The 22,014-nt window shown below is 39.3% G+C and overlaps 1 protein-coding gene and 1 pseudogene across 1 annotated transcript in view; both read right to left on the reverse strand.

The window, feature by feature from the left end:
* The window catches only part of LOC107581352 (forkhead box protein J3-like), a 50,679-nt gene extending 42,594 nt beyond the window's left edge, over positions 1–8,085 (reverse strand). Inside the window, exons 1-2 of the mRNA XM_016266882.1 lie at positions 7,951–8,085; positions 4,130–4,240 (exon numbers count right to left, since the gene is read on the reverse strand). Coding sequence (XP_016122368.1) covers positions 4,130–4,240; positions 7,951–8,085 — 246 coding nt within the window. The remainder of the gene's footprint in view (positions 1–4,129; positions 4,241–7,950) is intronic.
* Positions 8,086–12,708: 4,623 nt separating this feature from the next.
* Positions 12,709–22,014, reverse strand: part of LOC107565864 (forkhead box protein J3 pseudogene) — a 65,921-nt pseudogene continuing 56,615 nt past the window's right edge.

Genomic DNA, 22,014 nt, shown 5'->3' on the forward strand with positions numbered 1-22,014 from the left:
GAAACAACATACAGAACTACCACATATTGCTATAAGTTTGATTGCATCATATAATAATTGCTGTTAATAGTGCTCATCGTTTGTTTTATTACGTCTTAAATTGATTTTTCCGTACATTTCTGCCATATGTACATTAACTGACAGTCACCACTGATAAACTACCACTAAATATTGTAGAAACTTAATTGGCTGTAAAGTTGCTTTGCAATGATTTGTATGGTGAACAGCGCTGTACAAATAAACTTGACTTGACTATTTAGCGCCCAAACTCTGGAATAACCTACCTAACATTGTTCGGGAGGCAGACACACTCTTGCAGTTTAAATCTAGATTAAAGACCCATCTCTTTAACCTGGCTTACACATAACACACTAATACGCTTCTAATATTCAAATCTGTTAAAGGATTTTTAGGCTGCATTAATTAGGTCAGCCGGAACCGGAAACACTTCTCATAACACCCGATGTACTTGATCCAGTACGTATTCAGACCAGATGGTGGATCAGCACCTAGGAAGGACCTCCACAGTCCTGAAAGACAGCGGAGACCAGGACAACTAGATGAGCCCCAGATACAGATCCCCTGTAAAGACCTTGTCTCAGACGACCACCGGGACAAGACCACAGGACCAGATGAGCCCTCTGCACAATGTGACATTGCTGCAGCCTGGAATTGAACTGCTGGTTTCGTCTGGTCAGAGGAGAACTGGCCCCCCGACTGAGCCTGGTTTCTCCCAAGGTTTTTTCTCCATTCTGTCACCGATGGAGTTTTGGTTCCTTGCCGCCTCAGGCTTGCTTAGTTGGGGACACTTCATTTCCAGCGATATCGTTGACTTGATTGCAAATGATTGCAAAGATACTATTTAAACTGAACTGAGCTGGATGATGACATCACTGAATTGAATGATGAACTGTCTTTAACTGAAAAATTAGTGTTTACTATTGTCATTTTGCATTATTGACACACTATTTTCCTAATTAATGCTGTTCAGTTGCTTTGACACAATCTGTATTGTTAAAAGCGCTATATAAATAAAGGTGACTTGACTTGACATGCATTCTCATTTCCCAACATGAATAATGTTCTTTGCTTCAGGTTCTGATGCAAGTGATCTGGACATAATGTACATCTTTCTATAACACATAACTCTAGAACAAGAGGTAAGAAATGTCTCACAAAAGCACAAAATAATTTTACACCACAATAAAAACATTTCTAAATAGGCAAGTAATCCAGTAACGCCTAACTGGTGGTGGTACATAACACAAAAGCCATGTGTATTAGTCCAGTAAAAATCAGGAATATCTCACCGAGACAGACAGAGAACTTAGCACTTATGTGTGGCATAGCTGCGCTGAGTTTTAAAGAGAGAGCTCTTTGCTCCGCTCTGCTCGGAGGAGCCGCAGAAGGTTATGAAAGATTGCAAAGCAAAGTGACGTCTCCCAGTTTATCCTCCCTGAAAGCCTTCGTGTCCTCTCAGTTCCAGATGAGCGATCTGATGAGAGCCATTTGTCAGGCCCTCCTCTTAATTATCAGCCGGCTCAGAAAGGCATCTTGCAACAGCCACTGACAATGGCACTTTGGGCCTTATTCAGCACTGCCTCAAAACTGCTGTCAGACAGAGACACAGGGAAAAATAAAAAAGAAAGAAACAGTGTTTGTCTAAGAGTGGAGTGAAAGCTACTCGGCATACTGAGTTCAAAACACTTGTGCATTACTTCTTGTCTACCATATAAGCGGAAGATACAGCTGTCGCCTTTCCGTGCCACACGGATTGGTGGGAAGAGAAAAATCATGTAAATGTTATAATTTAGGTCCATGCCAACAGATAAAACACAGGGTTAAGGAGCTGCGTGGGAGATGTCCCTTTATAATCAGGGCTACGAGGAAGAAAACGAGAAGACAGTTGTGCAGAGAGCAGATGATATTAATGCTGGGGGGGGGGTTAAGCAAACTGCAAGTGGTTAGTGAGCAGTCTGTCCAATTTGTGGTATGTTAAGGGTTGTTTACTACCTTTTTAAATAAAGAGACACTATATTATTTTATACATAGCCTAGTAAGTAAACAACATATTCCTCTCTTCATAAGGACTTATGTAATTTAAAATATCTCCTGAAGGTCTGTCATACACTTTTTACAGTTTACAATAGGCAAAGAACTATCAAAAACCATCTCTTTCTACAAACACAACTCTGCACGAAAACTTTAGGTTTTTCTCTTGTTAAAACGTTAAAACAAACAGACACTCATAAATCATGTGAGTGAAATCAGGGTAATGGGTGAAAATCTAGATGTGACAAAAGGTTTTTTTGGTTAAATATTTTACGAATCTCCCCTGATGGAAGAACATTAAGGCATTTAAATGACCTTACATGTAGTACTTACAATAGAAATAATACATTCAGAAAGACTTTACCTTCATTTCATTACAAAAACCATTAAATTAACTAGTTCCAGTCAAGACATCATTAAACAAATTCTTTAAATTCCAATGTCAACAGACTAATTTAGGTTTGTGTCCATGCTGTGATGTTACATTTGGAGAATCAGCAACTGTTTATGTATGTGGACTATGAGGATTTATATCTAGCTGGCAGTAGGAACCACCGGGAAATTCATAATAGAACATTATCATAATACTAGTGTCAAGATGCAAGAGTTTCTTAGGCGCCGACAGAAAGAATTACAATCTGATTTTTTAAGTATCTTTTGGTATAACCCAAGATACTGTTTTTAAAAGTCATATGTTGATAATTTTAAGTATGTAAACTATTGGTTTTTGCTGAAATACATTAAAAATTCAAAATGCACTCTACATGAGTGATAAACATGGCACAAAGCTTGTAAGATTTTTGATTGTTTTTGAAAGGAGTCTCTTATACTCATCAAGGTTGCATTTATTTTACAAAAAAATAAACAGTAATTTTGTAAAATTATTAAAAATGTAAAAACTTTTGTTTTCAATTTTGATATATATTAAAATGTAATTTATTCCTGTGATGGCAAAGCTGAATTTTCACCATCATTACTCCAGTTTTCAGTGTCACATGATCATTCAAAAATGATTCTAATATGCTGATTTGGTGTTAAAGTACCATTTCTTATTATCAATGTTGAAAACATTTGTGCTGCTTAATAATCTGTAAAAACCGTGATATATATTTCTCAGAATATTTTGATAAATAGACAGTTTAAAAGAACAGCATTTGAAATACTAACCTTTTGTACCATTATAACAATCTTGTATTAGGCCTACATTATGAAAATCATTTTAAATGAATGTCACTATTGATCATTTTAATGCATTCCTTAATGCAAATCCTAACCCTTACTGACCCCAAACTTTTGAACTGTAGAGTACCTCTAATGTAAAAAAAAAAAAGAGAGGGAAACCATATACCAATTTCATATTGTGACAAATGTATTGCAATATCACACAGTATCTTTTATTTTATCTCCACTTCTAGTATGCTCCAAATATATATATATATATTAAAAAAATCAAATATTCACTGGTGCTTTAGATTTAACAGCTAACAAAATGGGAACAGGACTGAATATGTGAGGGTCACCAACAAACCCTGAGTTTGGAACGGCCACTGCGCACAAGTGGCGGATGAAGCGCAGAGAGAAGAGCGTCCTCAGCACCACTAGCAAACACAGCACTCATCCATCGCAGCTGGGAGAGCCGCCATTAATATTACAGGTGCTTAAAGCTCCATCCAGTCAATAACCACTACTACAGCCAATGGAGCTAATGAGGGGAGCAGAGGTGACAATCCAGTTCCCATATGCACAATGCAGCCCGATCTCTCAACACTACTGTAAGACAGGGGCTGTTATGTGAACACTTCATTGTGCTAGTGGCCTACAATCAGCACGAGCAGATCAACGGAACACAACTGTTCAAGTCAATGTCGACAATTAGGCTCTTTGAAAACATAATCGATCTGCTAGAGGCTTCAACAGTGGTGCCACGGCACTGCTCGCTTCCAGGAAAGGGCTAAAAAAAGCACTTCGGAGAGGCGGTTTTGGCAAACCCAAGGGAAACTCAGCATTAATCTACGACTGCGGAGTGACAACAATCCCTCACACAACAGAGGCAGTCAATCAATCAACCGAAACGCACAGCAGAAGCGGCGAAGAGGGTGCCGAGGGTGGACAGGGACCCGTCTTTTACACCTTTATCCATCTGAAGCTCGTACACCGGCTTTCCCTTCAGGCAACGCTCTCCTTTAAACTGCAGTTGAGAAGAGAGAATAGCAGATTCTTTGTGCTTTGACACAGAAGGGAGGGGGAAAAAATACCCAAGTTTCCCCAATTGTATTCAATTTAACACAGATCCAAAAGTCACAACCCCCCTATACAGTCCATTAGCAAAGTTAATGTAAAACTGTCAAGCACAACGACCCATAAATAATACATTGCTGAGGTCTGAAGAGGCCGGGTACCCTTCTGCTCACCGCCGTCCCTCTAGTCAGACACCCTCTACAAGGCCACATTAATTGTCTAATTCAGAGGCAATTAGTCGGCAGTGAGAGGTTGTGGCCTTGCAGCCAGCTGGCCCTGATAAGGAGGACAGAGGCTAGAGGGGCGGCAACCAGCAGTAGTAGCTCTGCCCGTCTCTCTGCCTGCTGACTAGACACTCCACTGCTACAGGCGGCCCACGTCACCTTGAAATGAAAGGCGACTGCCTACACAGCCTGGTTGTATAGCTCATCAAGACTTTTCAGGGCCATAAAAGTATTTGAACACTTAAAACGGATAAAGGATCGTATATTATTGCCATTACATCTACTCTTTTAGAATTTAAAACGGGTCTCTTTTTGAAATGTTTTACTTATAACATGTGCTTGTATTATTTTTAAGTGCCACTTCGTTTGATGTTTTGCAATCTATAATACAATTACAGTTCTTCAATATGAATGTGGTGGCCAAACATTTTTTGGGGTACTGTACATGCATTTTTCCAAAGTTTTCTTCAATAAATTAGAATGGAAGAAGTGTATTGAGAGTGCTGACACTGATGAATAGGCAATTGTCAGTGAGGAATTAATGTGTCATATCCATGGCTGCTATGACCTGCGATTATCCAGAGTGATGCAAAGATGCTGGAGTTTTGCCTGTCAATGGCTATGGGATGGGAAGACAGCGTTGATTTCTGGCATCTCATCCATCATTGGTTGTGCTCTACTGCTAGGAGGCACTGTCATTCACAAAGAGTGAATTCTGTAAGGACACGGCGCCTGTGGATACATAAATACTGTTGCGACAAACTAATGATGATACCAGGCATGTGAAGTGCATTTTCTAATCTCAAGATGATTGCAGAAATTGGGTTTCTGGCAAAAATTTTATAAATAATCCAAAATACACACATTGCTTTGAAGCAGAGATCTTGTAATTTCTGCCATTTCCTAGCGGGAATTTAAGTCAAAGGAGGGAGGAAAAAAAACAGGAACAGGATCAAAAAAGCCCAGTCTAACTCATTAGACCTCAAAGTCCTGGCCTCCCCAGCTACCATCACAGACAAACCAAAGTCACCCAAAACCCAGATAGTAAAAGCATGGAGCTCAATGACATTTTCGATGTGGGAGCTCTATGTGAAGTCCCTGGGCAGTGTGCCATATCCTCAGTGACACCACACACACGGTGCCACTCTGTCTGCAGCTCCTGCCTGCTAAAGCATTTCCATGTCAGATGGGCATAAAATGAGATGAAATATTTCTGCCATGGCACATTTCCTTTTGTTAAAACTCAGCATTGTACTGGTAATGCCTTGGCAGGCCTGCTTAATCTTTAAATTCGAGTCTTCAAAAAAAAGAATTGACAAGAAGGATCAGGTTTGCTAAAGAGTAAGCAAAGTAAATGGGCAGCTTATGGATAATTACTTCAAATCGCAAGTACTATTGTGTATGGCTGTGCAGCATCTGCCTTCGTTCTGGAAGAGGTGCTCCTCACGCAAATGTCTAGATCAGTTAAATCCGCTGTTACACTGGGTCTTCATGCTCAACCATTTAGCATCGCATCGGTAGCTGCTTCATATGTATCTTTAGTGTATCGTATCGTTGGCTATGCATCGAGATGCATATCTCAGTCATGGAGATGCACATCCCTAATATATAATATATATTAATTTATATTACATTGTGTGTTGATCATATTTAAATGTTTTTTAGAAGTTGTACAAAATTTATTTTTATACAGAAATGAAAAACATGCTCATCTTAGAAGAGGTCTATGCAATAAAATATAAAAATTTCAGCATTTCCAGAAAACAACATCAGATCTATATAAACTCCAGATTTACTTCAATTATAGACACAATATATTATTTCAAAACAATGACATGGAGTCCCAAAAGAGAGAAGAGGAGAATCACAAACAATTAATTAAAAATTATAGATGAAGAAAACCTTTTCAAAGTGAACTGCACAACCGTTTATGAAAATTTCAATTTCATTTTTTTCTTCTTTGTATAATGCCAGCGGCAGCGACAGACAGTCCAACTCCAGCTTAAGCAGATTTCAGAGAGTAGATTCGGAGTTAAAGGCGGATTCCAAGGACCAGACTCTATTTATAGCATGCGCAAATTCATCATGGCTCAGCGCCTCTCTCTTGGGGCCAAATCACAGCAGCGATGAGAGGCCATGTTCAGGTCATCCCAGCCTCAATTAATAAAGAGCCGGGCATCCTCGCCAGAATAAGGGAAGCTGCTGACTTGTTTAAAGGCTGGCATGATAACCGTGCTGAAGTTTTTTTGGGTTTTTTCCCCATTTATTTTGAAAAGTGGATTACGGAAAAAGCAAAAACAAGTATCTTAAGCTGAACAAGGCAATTATTTGCTGTGGGGGAGGAGCAAAAATGTATGTAGATAGAAACAAAAAAAGAAATTTAAAATGTAAGGTATGAGAGGAAGGGCATCCCCTTCTTCAGCTGTGACTATATTCAAAATAAAGCATGCCCTCGAATGTCTAATACAAAAATCACAATGTTAAGCACACAGCTTATTGGGCCAACATTTAGGTTTTTTGTTTTCTTTTATCACATTCAAAAACACATTCAGGTCAGTTTGGTTGAAGATTGTTTTTAACCCCAAAATGTCTGATGGAAAGGCAGCTGCTATTATACAAGCACTAAGAAATGCTAAAGAGGCCGACATTTCACACAGTTTACTCAGCATTAAATGTTCCATGTCAGGTATTGAATTTGTGTAACAGGCCTCATTATCACCGTAGATGGGGTTGAATCAATCAATGAAGGACAAATGACTGATGTTTAGTGGGGGAAGTATACACCTACATGCACAGTAGGGATGGGCTTCTTGTTGTCTGTAAGTTTACCCACAAGATATATCTTACAATATATATGTTTACTTTTATTCAGCAAGGATGTATTAAATTAACCAAAAATGACCAAAATTTATATTTCACATAAATGCTTCATGAAATTATTCATGAAATCCTGAAAATAGGTTTTCACAAATATATTAAGCAGCACAACTGTTTTCAACACTGATTATGATAAGAAAAGCTTCTGAGAACCAACTCAGATTTCTGAAGGATCATGTGACACTGAAGACTGGAGTAACAGTACTGAAAATTAAGCTTTGCAATCGCAGGAGTAAATTAAATACTAAAATATATTTTAAATTGCACAACTTCTTTCTGACGCCAAACAGTAATGTACACAGACTAGCAATCTCTCCCTTGAGTACCTAACTAGTTGGTTGACGTATCTGCTCAAAAGTAGTACTTCCCTTAAATAAAAACGAAAACAAAGAGTAGATCAAGACCGGTTACATGGCTACAGCAGTACTGGTTAACGTGATTCAAGATGTCAGTTTCTTCCAAAAGCACTTCCTAAGTCAACTCCATGCTTTGCGAGGTGTTGCGAGTGCCCTCTCTGCCAGCTCCACCTGGTGAGCCGCTATGCTTTCTGCCCACCTACTCTGTGTTGAGCGGCGGGGTACGAGTGGGATGGGGCAAGGTGAGGCTGGTGGGTGGGCGGCCAGGCGGGAGCTTCCTGACACGGGAGCCAGCCACACAGCAGGATCAAACTGGCTACGGCATGAATCACCACCATTCCCACCACCGACACAGCCACTTCTGTTGCTGCCACAATTAAAAACACAGAGAGGCTGCAAACTAAATACATGCAACAACACAGACCTAATAACTGCACACTAGATTTTCAAATCTGATGTACTGTAATCACATGTACGGTATATATATTTTTAGAAAAAGTTGGCAGAAAAAAACATACAAACAACTTTTATCTTAGCATTTTAATTAGGGATGCACGATATATCGGCCACCATATCGGTATCGGCCCATATCGGATTTAATATCAGGAGGACGTTTAAAAATGAAATGCCCGACCGCGTAATGATCCTGTCTGGAGGATTAAACTGAAAATCAGAGTGCACTGAAGCAATTTTACATCTTAATATTCCAAACCCTGCACACCAAGCCTGAGTCGAGAGATATGATGAGTGCAATACCTGTGCTTCCACATTTAAATAAAAGCAAGGGGAGCTGGGATTTGGGCCGTTGAGTTACTTAAGAGATAATGTTCCCGGCTCGCAAGTAAATAACGCCCTGGGGGGGTGAAGCAGTCCCCCAAATCACTTATTAGAAAAAAAAAAAAAAAAAAAGGTAAATCGCCCCTGGCTTCCATTATTATGTTGGGCTGCCCAGCAGCGGGTGCAACCTTTGATCTGTTTAGGTTGGTGAGCATTTGCATTTCATAATGAGATCAAAGAAGGTCCGGACACTCCACAAGTGCCAACAGCGTTTTTAAACAGGGCAAGACTCAAACTCGCCAAATGCATTTATCCATTAGAGCAGGCAGCTTTGGAGCATCAGTGGCTATGGCGTTTGTGAGGAATTAAGCATTTGCACACTTTTTTGCCTGCATGCAGGTGTGGAAACGCGAGAATATCATGCCGGTAGCGATGGAAGAGATTCAAGAACAAACATTTCAAGCATATTTAAACTGGTTAAGATGCGAGAACTGCTTGGGATTTTCGACGGCGCTTCAGACAAGCCATCTGAAGCACAATGAGATTCAGACTTTGGGTTCGAAAGCGGGTAGAGCAATGACCTGAAAAGTCAGCCGGCGTTCCCGAAGCACAGCTGGTAAATCATTAGGGAGCAATTAGGCGAGAAAATGCCAGAACCGCATTGTGAATTCTGAGGAGCAGCAGCCATGACAAAGCCATCATAAGCAGGCCGTGTTGTCACATCTCCTAGCGCCGCACGTTTTCTGAGTGCCTGATCAGATTACGGCCTGCTCTGTGGCCGGATTACAAACCTGTTGTGTAAACAGAGATTGAAAATTCTCGGGAGGATAACAAGAGCTTTCGCATGGCTTGGGTCCTCCATAATCCTCTAACATCCATACATTTAATGCTTTTAAAATGAGGTTTAGCCTGGTTGCACTCTGTTACAGCTTCTATATAAGTGCTCTAAGGTCAAACGGGATGAGGATGCTGGAACGCTCGGATCAGGTGGGTTGCGATGGCTTTCACTTCACCAGAAGCAGCTTTCAGTGTCAAATGCATAAACTCATATGGTGACGGGTGCTAAGCATCTTGACAGCATTAAACATCTCATCAGTGAAAAGTGGGTTTGACTGGGAACAGTGAGCCTCTCAACCCAATAGACGGCAAATTAATCTAATTTGCTCTTTTATTCTTTACACTGAGGTAGCTTGCATGCAGATAATTGGGATTATGAGAACCGGACAAAGACGAGTATATTACATAAGAGCTTTCAAAAGGGATGAAGTATTATTTCTTGTGGTGACAGTCAAAGCAATATCTTGAATCTGTGTTGTGGCTACATAATTGAACACCACCCTGCTGTTCTAAGGCAGTGATACTAGATTGCTTGATACAAATAATATACAAGAATTTGATCTTTAATTCAAATCACTGCGGGATTGTGATATAAACCTGCCTGCAGTAAAAATGTTGTGCTGAAAAAGTAGCTATATCGTATTAATTTTAGCATTCCAAAACATTCCTCAATGTTATAAGCTACAAAAAAACTCTATACTAACGATTTCAAAAGTACCAGTACTTTGGTCGATACAATATTGTTTGATGAATATAAAATTCAAACGGCCATTTACATGAAATTTAAATCTTTTGTAATATTAAAAATATCTTTGTCACTTTTGATTAATGTGATGTATTCTTGAGGAATAAAAATATTAATTTCTTAAATTTTTTTTATCTTAATGACCCCAACCTTTTAACCAGTAGTGTATAGGAATAGAAGTCCCACACACTGCGGTAGCTTATAAAAATCCAAAGAGTCCCCTTACAAAGCCAATGAGACAGTGAGAAAGCAAAAAAAAAAAAGTTATTTTAAAAGACAAATAATCTGTTCAATTTCACATCATGGGGAGTTATTTTATATAGACACATTTAAAAAAAACGCTAGTAAAAAAGATAATTTAAACCCCCTTAAGCGGTTAGTAAAATTCTGCATTAAACTATCCACTGTGGCTTGTGGGCAAAAAAAAAAAAGTTAATTTCTAACCCTGGTGACTACTCAACTCTAGAGTAACCGGTTTCATAATATTGCAGACAGAATGTGCTAAAATTCATCTCAAGCTGCATATCTTTCTCCCCTAATACGGTGTTAATATTTTTTGACCTTGATGAATGATCTATTCTTATTGACAGCACTTATTGATATTTCTTAAAAGCGTTGGCTAATGGAGTTCTATTGAGATGACTAAATGAGTTGCCGCCGCCTGGATTAGCCTAGTCTCATCTCTCCAGCACAGCTAGAATTATCATAGAGAACAGACGTGTGCGTGCACTGGGTCGTAAATTCCTGCTGCCGACATCTCAGGGGGGATGTGGAGAGATGGAGGGCGATGACTGCACACAGACCTACATTCACCCCAGCCACGCTCGGTATATGTGCAAACGCACAAATATAGCAGTGCGCACTTCAGAGACAAAGGATCTCTCTAAAATAATAGTCAACAGCGGTCAGAGTGAGATTCGCGTTCTCCGGTCTATTAAAAGAAACACTCGTATTGCTGTTATACAATTCTTAACACCAGCTCTGTTTTCCCATCAGTACACGCTCTTCTGCCTGTGAGATGTATTTGTGCTGCGATATCCTGAAAGCCATTTTCCACATCACATAGTAGGATCGCACAGCGCCTCGGTCTGTCTCACACTATGCATCTAAACACAAGCACTTTCACAAAGAGTGACCAGTGTGCCTTTGATTTCAGCTATATCTTCAACTTATATTTACGTAAATAAAAATAAGCAAAGGAACTGTGTCCAATTACCTAACTATTCAATACTCTGTTAAAACGAATGCTAACACACTACAGAATGCATATTTGGCCCTTTGTAAACACTGCTAGATCCTCAATATAATAGCTATAACAATACATGACATAGAGATGGAATGTGGCAATTAGTGGCCATCATTGAGAACAGCGGTGGGACGCCTCTTTCCATGAGGCTTTTGAAAAAAGGCTACATTCCAGCAAAATGGAAAGCCGTCTCTCGCTAAATGTGTCAGGGCAGCAACCTTGTACAGTGATTTCAGTGAATTTAGTGAAAAACGCAGAAATCCATTTGTTATGTCTGTCCACCGTGTAAAATGTTTGCAGAGGGGGGAGGGGAAAGGAAAAGAGAAAGGCTGATGTCACAAAAGGCTTTACAGGTGCTAGCAAGCAATTTAACTTACAGCCATCTTCCTAGGTACCACGGACGGAGTGTGAGCACGTTTCTAGCAAGAGAATAAAAAGGTTAGTTTTAAATGAGTAAAAGCACCACGTTGACTCTCAAACTCACCTCAGAAATCTGCAAATACAAATCTTTTCAGTGGAAATAGCGTTATGCTTCTGGAGGGAAGAAAACTTAAGGAAATAGGATTGATAAATATGCAATTGAAAGTCTCCTGCTCTGTAATCCACAGACAACAATGGGGTGGAAGTGTATGGAGCCACATGTTTGATTTGTTATTTTGATTATAGTTATCAAGTAAAACCTGCATCTGTAAACATTTTAAGGTGATTTTTAAAATGACAAAATCATGTGTTGCTCTCATATCTACAGTGCCATAAATATCCGAGCAAAAGAGGGTGGTGTTTGTGAAAATATGCTCACCAACAGATAGACGCATGGACGCACACACACACACACCCGCACACATGCAGGGGGACGCGTCTCGCACGGATATGAACCACGTACATCTTGTCTGCCTGCAATAAAGCTGTGCTACCGATTCTATTGCCAATAAATGTCAACTGATTGGAAAGCTCATTCTAATATCAATTTCCATCTCCGCTCTTTAAAAGGCAATCAGCACGGCTTCATCTCTGTATATCATATGCTCCTTGAGATGGTGACACAGCAATGGCTCTCTCCAACATAATGGACTTCTATCAAGGCATCTGGCATGAATAATACAAGCCATGAAAGGCACTTTTTTCCCTCTTCTATGGCTTGTGTGGCTGGATCTGGCTGGGTGAATATCAACACACTTCCTTCTCACACGTGTCTCCAAAAAGAGCCTTTATTTTCTTGTGTCTAGAGAGACAAGATACTGTGTCAAATATTAATGGTCATAAACACATCTGAATGGCGCTTTGCAAAATAGCAGCGTGGCTGTTGCTTTTATATTTTCGAAGCGCTCCTTGGTGAGGAAATGAAGAAAAAAAAAAGCCTTGACAGCATAAGAAATGAGAATAATTTCACACATTAACCTTGGCAGTCTCCTCTGACTAAATTCAGGGCTGATTCGGTACACTGATTAAATTTAAGGAGGGACGTCACTCGTGTGGCATGCAAATGTCTCTGACGGGCAGAAAGCAAATAATGACAAATTAACTGGCGCTTACAGTCAGCGCCTCGCCCCTTACCTTCCATCCGCTGCCGGCTTCCCTGTAATAGGGGAAATTGTCACAGATCCACTGGTAGATCTCGCTCAGTGTCATTTTCTTCTTTGGCGAGCTGTTGATGGCAAACGTGATGAGGCTGGCGTAGCTGTACGGTGGTTTGCCGTCCTTGTGCTGCTGCACCTCCTCCTGGTCCAGTGTGGTGTTGGGGTCCAGCAGGGCGCTCTTCTTAGCCATGCCCGGCCCGTGAGCGTTCTGGGTGTCCGCTTTCTGAATGGCCGCCCGCATGGTCAGCTGTGGCAGCCAGTCCATGGATGTCAAGCTGCTCTCCAGCTCCGACGTCATGGTGGCAGGTGGAGTGGCGGTGGCAAAGGAGGGGTGACGATTCGGTGTGGCGGCGACGCAGAGGTTCCCTCAGATCACTGTTTTTGTCGGCGTCACTCAAAAACTAAACCTGCAGAGAAGAGCGAGAGAGGGGATCATTATATTGCCCGACACTGTCAGGATATGAGTGATCGCTTCTGAGGCGCGCTGACACTTCAATAGTTAGAACCACTACAGCTGGAACCAATGTCATTTTAATTAGCACATTCAAACAGGCAGCATTTCTCTTTGGAGAGAAGCTCTAGAACAGACGGAGATCTGCAGACAAACCAAAACAAAAAAAACATTGAGCTGCACAGACCAGTCAAGCCGTCTGGCCCACCTCCTACCTCCGGCCTGCACCCTGCAGCTGACTCACACAACTGTAATCCGAGCTGCAAACTGAGTAAATGCTGCGGAATTGTTTTCACAACTGCCAGCCAAATGGGGGAACGGTTCACATGGAATTCCAGTTCTCCTGAGGGTAGCATAACCCTTTCTATTTCCCTCTACCCTCCCCCCCCTCCCCTCCTCCATCTCTCTGCGTTGTAAACAGCCCTCGGAGTCGTCGTCTTGCAGCACGATCTCTCATTCCCGTCTGTGGCTGCACCCTACACCCACAGACAACCTTGTGTTTTAGGCACGCTGCCCTCTCTGGCTCAAAATAGTAGCAAAAGCGTCCAGTTACATAGGTAACAAGGTCGGGCGGCATAATCCATCTACAGTTCGCACAGAACATCTTATTGTGAAAATGACAACACGACTGGAAAAAAGGCACCAGGGGAGGGGATATCCCAAATATTAATCAGACGAACCTCGGTTTAAAAATACCTCCCCGGTTCTCTCGGGAACCTCACTGAAATTCCTCTAGAATGGCGGAAAGCGAGTGCGAGCCTCTGAAATCTGATAAATGAGATGTCTGTGAGGCCAGTGCTATGACAGACTGTCTTTTTTCATCATTCTGTCATTTCCATAAAGGTGAGTCATGGCCCTCTAATTTAAAAGATTTTTTCCACACAAGGATGGGACCCTCTGATCCAGCTGTATGAAGTGCAAACTTAAAATTCGAATTTAGCATCCTTGCCATTCACATGCAGGAAATTAGCACCTTTGGGCACTTGCTAATTAAATTAAATCAAATCTATACACAATGGACTCTTCAATTTCTCATGCAACCAAACTGATTTTCACATAGACTGTAGAAATAAACTGCATTGACAAACTGAAACTGCTGCATGTTGCAACAAACAGGCAACCAACCTGAACGCAATGCCAGGCAGACAGCAGCCAAATAAATGTGAAAGGTAAGGCAACTATCCATATACAGCCTGAACTTGCTTTTGGAAAAAACTTGCTGCCAAATTCATAAATGTAAATGTATGGTTAAAGCCAGTATCTGAAGTTTTTCAGTCACGTTATCAACATTTATATAAAAAAATCTATACAAAAGAGATGGCATTAATTAATATCCTGTGGTGACATGTTAATGTCATCTCAAACAATTTTAAACAGAATTTTGCTTATTTTTCACAATGAATGCAACATTTATGACCTTTAATTAAACTACATGATAACCATTTATTTCAAATGTTAAAAAAAATTGTTTTAAACAATACACATTCAAAATACATTTTAACCCAAACACTTGACATTGATTTAAAAAAAAAAAAAGGCTCATGTATATGTTGGATTACAGTGTCTTCAATAAAGGAGAATTTGCAAGCTTTGCCCTAGTTGATTATGAATATATATGCATTTGAAAGTAAAGACTACACAAGAAACACCAAAGCTGACTGTAGCAGATAAAACTGTGGGCAGCAGAGTCAGAATTGCTCAGAAAAACTTTGAAATATTGATCAAAATAAAAGAGTTGGATATCAAAAAAGTAGGGCTGTGCAAAAAAATCGAATGCGATTTTCATGCGCATCTCGTCAGTAAAGCCGCTTCTGTGATTAGTAGTAAATCTCCAGTACGTGCTTTCAGATGGAGCGGCCGCAGTTCACTGACAAGCTATGCAAAATAGCGTTCAAAATCGCAGGTGATTCATTGCTGATTATGAACGCGATTTTGCATAGCTTGTCAGTGAACTACGGCTCTGTGTAGTAAATGCCACTCCATCTGAGAGCACGTGCTGGAGATTTACTACTAATCACAGAAGCGGCTTTACTGACAAAATGCGCTTGAAAATCGCATTCGATTTCTTTTGCACAGCCCTACAAACAAGCATCAGATATAAAAAGCTGCAATAAAATAACTGAAGCAAAGTTCAAAACTTTCACATCAAGTTTTAACTAAGAAGTCATCAGATTTTTTTGGGAAGGTCAGAGTGACCAAAACAATGCTAAAATACTTCAGGTGAACGTATAAAACACTTATATAAAACAATTCTTATAACAAAAAAGAAAAGCTGATTAAATGTTAATTTGGACTTAGGATAAATATTTTAATATTTGTGAGGCTGTTCATGCCACTTGCATAATGCACAATGTATTTTAAGGCTTTGACTAATAAAGTAATACATTACAAAAATGCCAAATGATGCATGCAGAATGAGGCATTCTGTGCACTTAATATTCCCATCACCATCCCACAAACCACAAAAGTATCCCTGCAAGAATTCTAAATGATGAAATCTGCAGATAAAGGTTCAGGTCTCAAGCACCACCTACTTGCTACAGGGCTGCTGCCATTTTGACTCCATGCACATCACTCAGGAATGCACTGCTCTCAGGAGCGCTGCTGTGGTAATTAGCACACCTCTGCAGTGCCAGGCAGTAAAATGCAGCCTGCATCTCCTCTCATTAACAGTGGCACCTACACAGATGACTCGGTTACAGGCCCTTGCTGCAGAGGAGCATGCATTAACTGGCACGGAAAAGGGATATGGCTGGTGGCCATTATGCACACATCCACAGAGTTAGGCAGTTCAGTCTACTGAAGTCAGTAGCCCCTGGGAACTGATTACAACAAATGCATGTCACTGCTTTGAATTAAGAAAATACTACTGATTACTACTACTTGAGCCAAAATGATTTATCATTTGATACTAGAGCTGCAGAATGCAATTGTTTTTACGATGCTGATGTGAACACTTCTGCATTGATGCATTAACACAAAAGAATCAATATTTTACAAAATGCAATTAAATAGGCCTATCATACATATTAATGTACTGTTTTACTGTAAATACCGTAGGCTACACTTCTTATATATGATTAAAAAAAGTTGCATATGTGCTTAGGAAGCAAAGCACTTGTAGATAGACAGATATACAGAATTATTTCACAATATCTGTCTTGGTGAGCATTCAGGTAAATACAACTGGTTATGTCTTAATTGAACAGAAAAAAATTGGGGGGGAAATCTGATGTGTAATATTATATTAGACCTGTGCATTAACCTGCTGCTGTCTGGGTCATTTATGTTAACCAAACAACAAAAGAAAAGGGTAAACACTCTTGACTGATCTTGACTGAATATCTTTTGCAGCTTTAATTAATAATCAATTTATTTGCAATTAATTAATTAAAAACTATGAAGTGATTATTTTTACATTTGATTATATTTCTGTATTATTTATTCTACATGCATGCTTCTGTTAAATAGATTTAAAAAGAGGGAAAAAAGTAAAGCATTGTTAACATTTATAAACAAATCATTACCCTCTGAATCATAACTGAATCTAATCGTGAAGCAAGTGAAGATTCACACCTATATTTGACACACATTTGCTATTTGAGCAAAGTGTTTTAGGTGCTTAATTATTTATTTTTGCCTTTTTAAGTGAAATAAAATAAGTACTAAAATACCTAAATTAAAGCAAATTCCTAGATTAAAGCAAAATTTAAATTAAAAAAAATATATATAAGCACATAAAAAGTATGTACTGAAAAGTGTTATTATTGAATGTCTTCTATAAAATAAATAATAAAATTACATACATTAATATATATGTATATGCATATGTGAGTTATATGCAAAAGGTAGATTTTACTAACAAGGCCATGTTGAAACAATGAGAACGGTTTAGTAACAACTCACAAACTGTGCAAATGCTCTGAGCGTTAATATTCATTGTCTTTTAGAGTGCATTAAGAAACACTTGAGAATTCTCAAGGTAAAATATACAAAGGCAAATGCGATCCTACTGTAATTCAAAGACGACAATTACTGGGAGTAATCTCTTTCCAAAACTCAATATCATCCGATCACAGTGTTAAAAGAGAACGTTAATTGCTTTGGCACGCCGTATGCTCTATCAGACGCCATTTCTACGAGTCAAAGCGTGAACAATAAATATTTACATTACGGAACAAACGCGAGCAAACTCGTGTGTGTACATGGATGTGTGGATTAGTAAGCAGACTTGTGGTGGAGAAGGCCCCATTGGGGGGATGGTAACTTGGCTTCGGCAGAGGGGAATCACTCTCTGTGAGCTCCTTCCACAGCGCCTGAAGACCTGGCACACCGCTTCAAAACAACAACAGTGATGTAACCTAGTAACAAGCCCTTGGCTTTTCTACTCCTAACCGAAACTCTGGCCATGTCATCTACATCAACAACATTATTACGGCGTGTAGAAAGGCTTGTGTTGTCTTAGCGATCATAAAAGAGAAAACAGGGAGGGGTGGGAAACACGCTCACCTGCCCCAGAGTAGAAAGGATATTCCTCATTTTTTCCAACGCCCTAGGCACTGCTCTCGAGTTATTTTTGAAAACAAGAATAACTAAAATAGCAACGGCTCATTGTTTCGCCTGAATGTCGAAGTGCTGTAATTGTTCGCTGCGGCCAGCCCGAAGACTCATCTTCATTAAATGGAAAAGTAGGTAACAGCAACAGTTTTTAAATGTCAGTCTTCCCTCTCCATTAAAGGCTTAATGGTTGCATTGAAACCACCCCCAGGATGAGAGCATTAATAACCCAGTCGTTACTCGCATTTTTAGGATGTGTCAATTATCGCTCCGCTGCGCACACTGCCAGCCGAGCGCATTGTTCAGCTTATTACAGCCTGCAGCAGATCAGGGCTTGTCACAGTGAGACCGCCGCTCATCCTGGCCTGTCGGATGCCAGCGCTGATCTCGGGCCTGCCAGAGAGACTCCTTTAAGGCAGCATGCACAGACCGGGAGATTCGAGGCATCGGAGTAACCCTGTTCCAGTAACGAGGTCTGGCAGATACACATTGGCCGGGGTGCTGTGTCCTCCGAGCACCAGTCTCATTGCTTTACATGAGGGCAGATTCCCACCTCCCCAGCTCAGCCGTCTACAGGGGATGCATGCATGTACTCCATAATTAATCTGCCAGTCACAGCAAAGTGCCACTCTGGCTGGAGAGAAATGGAGAGCTGCACACATATGAGCAGCTGATAATCATAAATGTAGCACAGTGTTAATGGTAGGTTAACGTGAAAGCCGCAGGATTTTAAAAAGCACAGAGGGCCAGGAATGCAGCTAAGACAAATGGTCACTGAATTCCAGCCCAATGCGCTCCTACAGAGAGAATGCATCAACCAAAAAAAAATTAAGAAAAGTGTAATTTACTCAATTTTAAAAACACTGACAAATCACTAACAGTCATTCATTTTTACAAAAAAGCTAATCCGTTTTAAACGACATAAGACAATGTAGCATCATCTGGCTTCTCTTGCAAACACTGTGAGAAAACTGCACTTAATCCGTCAGTCATTTTTACAAAAAAGCTAATCCGTTTTAAACGACATAAGACAATGTAGCATCATCTGGCTTCTCTTGCAAACACTGTGAGAAAACTGCACTTTTTAATGCCAAACACACTACTTTGCATTCAAAGTAATGCCACAGTATATCATAGATTTTACTAACAGTGACAGAATAATGTAAGGTAACACATTAGTTTTCATGACATAATGAATACACAGAGAATTGCACTTGCCAGTAGCCATGATGTGAATCTTAGTGGAATTCGTGGTTTAAATAACAAACAAACAAAAAAACAACCACAATAACTATGACTCTGCAAAGAAATGCTTTCAAATCACCAATCTAAGTACTGAAACAAGCAAATCACACTGAAAGAACTCTAGCGACAATCCATTCCAATGAAGCACTGCAAATGAATTAATCTCTTACAACAAAACCATATAAATATTTTTACATTTGCATATTCTGCATTAAACAAAATATATTTTTCTATACTTATAATAAACATTAAATCAATAGTTTTATATTTCATCATCATTTTTAGATTAATTATCATTCCCAATGTTTAATGGGAATGTAGCCCTTTCCCTCGGTTCGGTACTTATTGTGGTTTTGAGGTCACTGTTTTGTTTTGTTTTGGTTCTGTATTGGGTGGAGGCATGTAGGCTATTCTTAATGTGGTATTAGAAATTTCCACAAATATACTCTACTATTTGTAAACAAATACTTCAACAAAAAGCTTTTTTTAAGAAATGCCTGTGTATCAATAAATTGGATCTGTACAGCTCTTAAAGTGACAGCAGGCTAATATTCCTACTAGGGCTGGGTAAAAAAAATATTGATATCTCGATTTTAATCGATTCTCATTTTTACGAAACATTATCGATTCTTAAATCCCAAGAATCGATTAGTCTAGCCTGTTTTCAGTCAATGGATGGAACATTGAAGGGCACCTCCCATCCAATAAATCGCAATAAGCATTGTGCGTTGGTACTTTTAATATGAAAAAGTCTCCGATTTCAATTTATGTCAATTGTATTGCAGTATTCAAACAATAAATGCCGTTTTGGCGCTGTTTAATGTGGAATGACAGATCGCTGTAGCGCCTCAGTTCAACAGACGCAGCAGCGCAAGGCGCACGTGAACTGATCATCTCCTCCACATTAATACCAGTTTCAGCACAACATAAGCATGACTAAACATCCAAAGGTAAGTTGAAAGAAAGAGTACAACTTAACAATCCGTATCCTGTCTCATGTAATCGCTCAATCAGTGTTTCAGCCGCGCAAAGACGTCAATATAGCGGCTTGTAGACAATTCATGTAACATCACATTTACCTCAGAAAGCTTATTTGGTGACCATAAACTCGATAGTCAGCCAGAAAAATAAACTATAGAGGAGCATTCTGCTAAATATATGCACCATTCATTATAATTTTTTACCGTTCTTTAATGTTTTATGTTTGAATAAATCAGTCAATTTTTATGACAGCCACTATTTAAATGTGTATATTTAAAAAAAACTAACTGAAGTAATTGTAACTTAATTATTATAAAACTTCATTAAGAGCAATTTAAGCAGCTGTATAACACAAACCAGTTAATTTTAACCTTCAATATTATAATGTAGTGCCAACTGACTCGCATGTATATTTTACAGCATTAGTTGAGATTTTTTTTTTCCTTGAGAAAATTTGGCATGTACCGTATCTGATATGTATCCAAAATAATCGATATTGAATCGAATCGAACCGAATTGGTAATCGAATCGAAAGCTTGTGAATGAGAATCGAATCGTGAAAACCCAGCCCTAATTTGGCTGTCAAAGCCCAGCCCTAATTCCTACTACTGTCTATATCTATAATGTTAATCAAACAACAAAAGCAAAAGAGAAAAAAAAATCACTCACTGATCTTGACTATTAATATTGATCTTGACTAAAGCTAATTTTAGTAGCTTTAATTTTAGGAACAATGTATGAATGTTTAATTTATACAATTAAAACTATGCAGTGCTTTACTTGTACATTGATTACTTTATTCAATGTCTGCATTATCTCTTACTTAAAATGCTACTGTTAAATATATCTACTGTACCTAAAAACACTTTACTTGCAATTGTTTGTTACTTAAATCTGTTCTTATAAATAAAGATAAAATAAAAAAATACCATATCATGATATACATTGTTAGTGTGTTTTTAAGGGGGAAGAACGCTTTTTTTTTTTTTTTCAAATCAACTTTTGCAATGTTGTGATTGACCTTGTAGCTGTAAAGTATTGTTTGGATCATGGCTTATTACTCTTTCAATAAAATCCCTATGGAAAAATACTTCCATAACCTGAAAAAGTGGGCGTACATCTTAACAGTTGGATTTTTTAATTTGGCTATATCAGGAAGTTATTGGATGTTAAAGGGGTCATTGGATGCTACATGCACTTTTACAAGTTGTTTGAACTGAAATGCGTGTTGGCTGTGTGTACACAACCACCCTATAATGATAAAGATCCACCCAGTGTTTTTTTTTTTAAATCTCGTTAAATCATTTCCCCTTGCTCATATCAAGCCAGTCTCAGATGCCTGTCTGTGTGACGTCACACAGACCCAGGCCCTCCCATGATTGTTGATTGACACTAGCGTTTTATTTTAGACCTGCTAAATGAGCTGTCATCAGTCCGCCATTGTTTCGACGTCGGAGCAGGAGTAGACAAGAATGGCTCCAAAGCGATTGAGGTGTTCTGTTGTTGGATGTAATAATTAGAGATCGACCGATGTATCGATTTACTGATATTTTCCCAATATTTAATCATGTTACTATTATCGGATATAGGTTTTGTAAAATCGGATTCACCGATAAACGCTAATCTTGTGGGTGTTTTGAGAATTGCGCGCAGGATCGCCATAGCAGCATGTCTGAGGGGAGACGAGACAACAACAACGGCGTGCAGGTACTTGATTTGCTGTAGTTAGTACACTTTATTTAACATAACAGCTAGGGATGTCAATGATTAATCGATGATCGATTAATAATCGATAAGAGATGCAATCGATTAAAGCTATCGATGTTCGATTAAATTGTTTAATTTTGGGCT

Source organism: Sinocyclocheilus grahami, unplaced genomic scaffold (genome assembly GCF_001515645.1).
Source record: "Sinocyclocheilus grahami isolate Dianchi unplaced genomic scaffold, SAMN03320097.WGS_v1.1 scaffold3.1, whole genome shotgun sequence".
Taxonomy (NCBI): domain Eukaryota; kingdom Metazoa; phylum Chordata; class Actinopteri; order Cypriniformes; family Cyprinidae; genus Sinocyclocheilus; species Sinocyclocheilus grahami.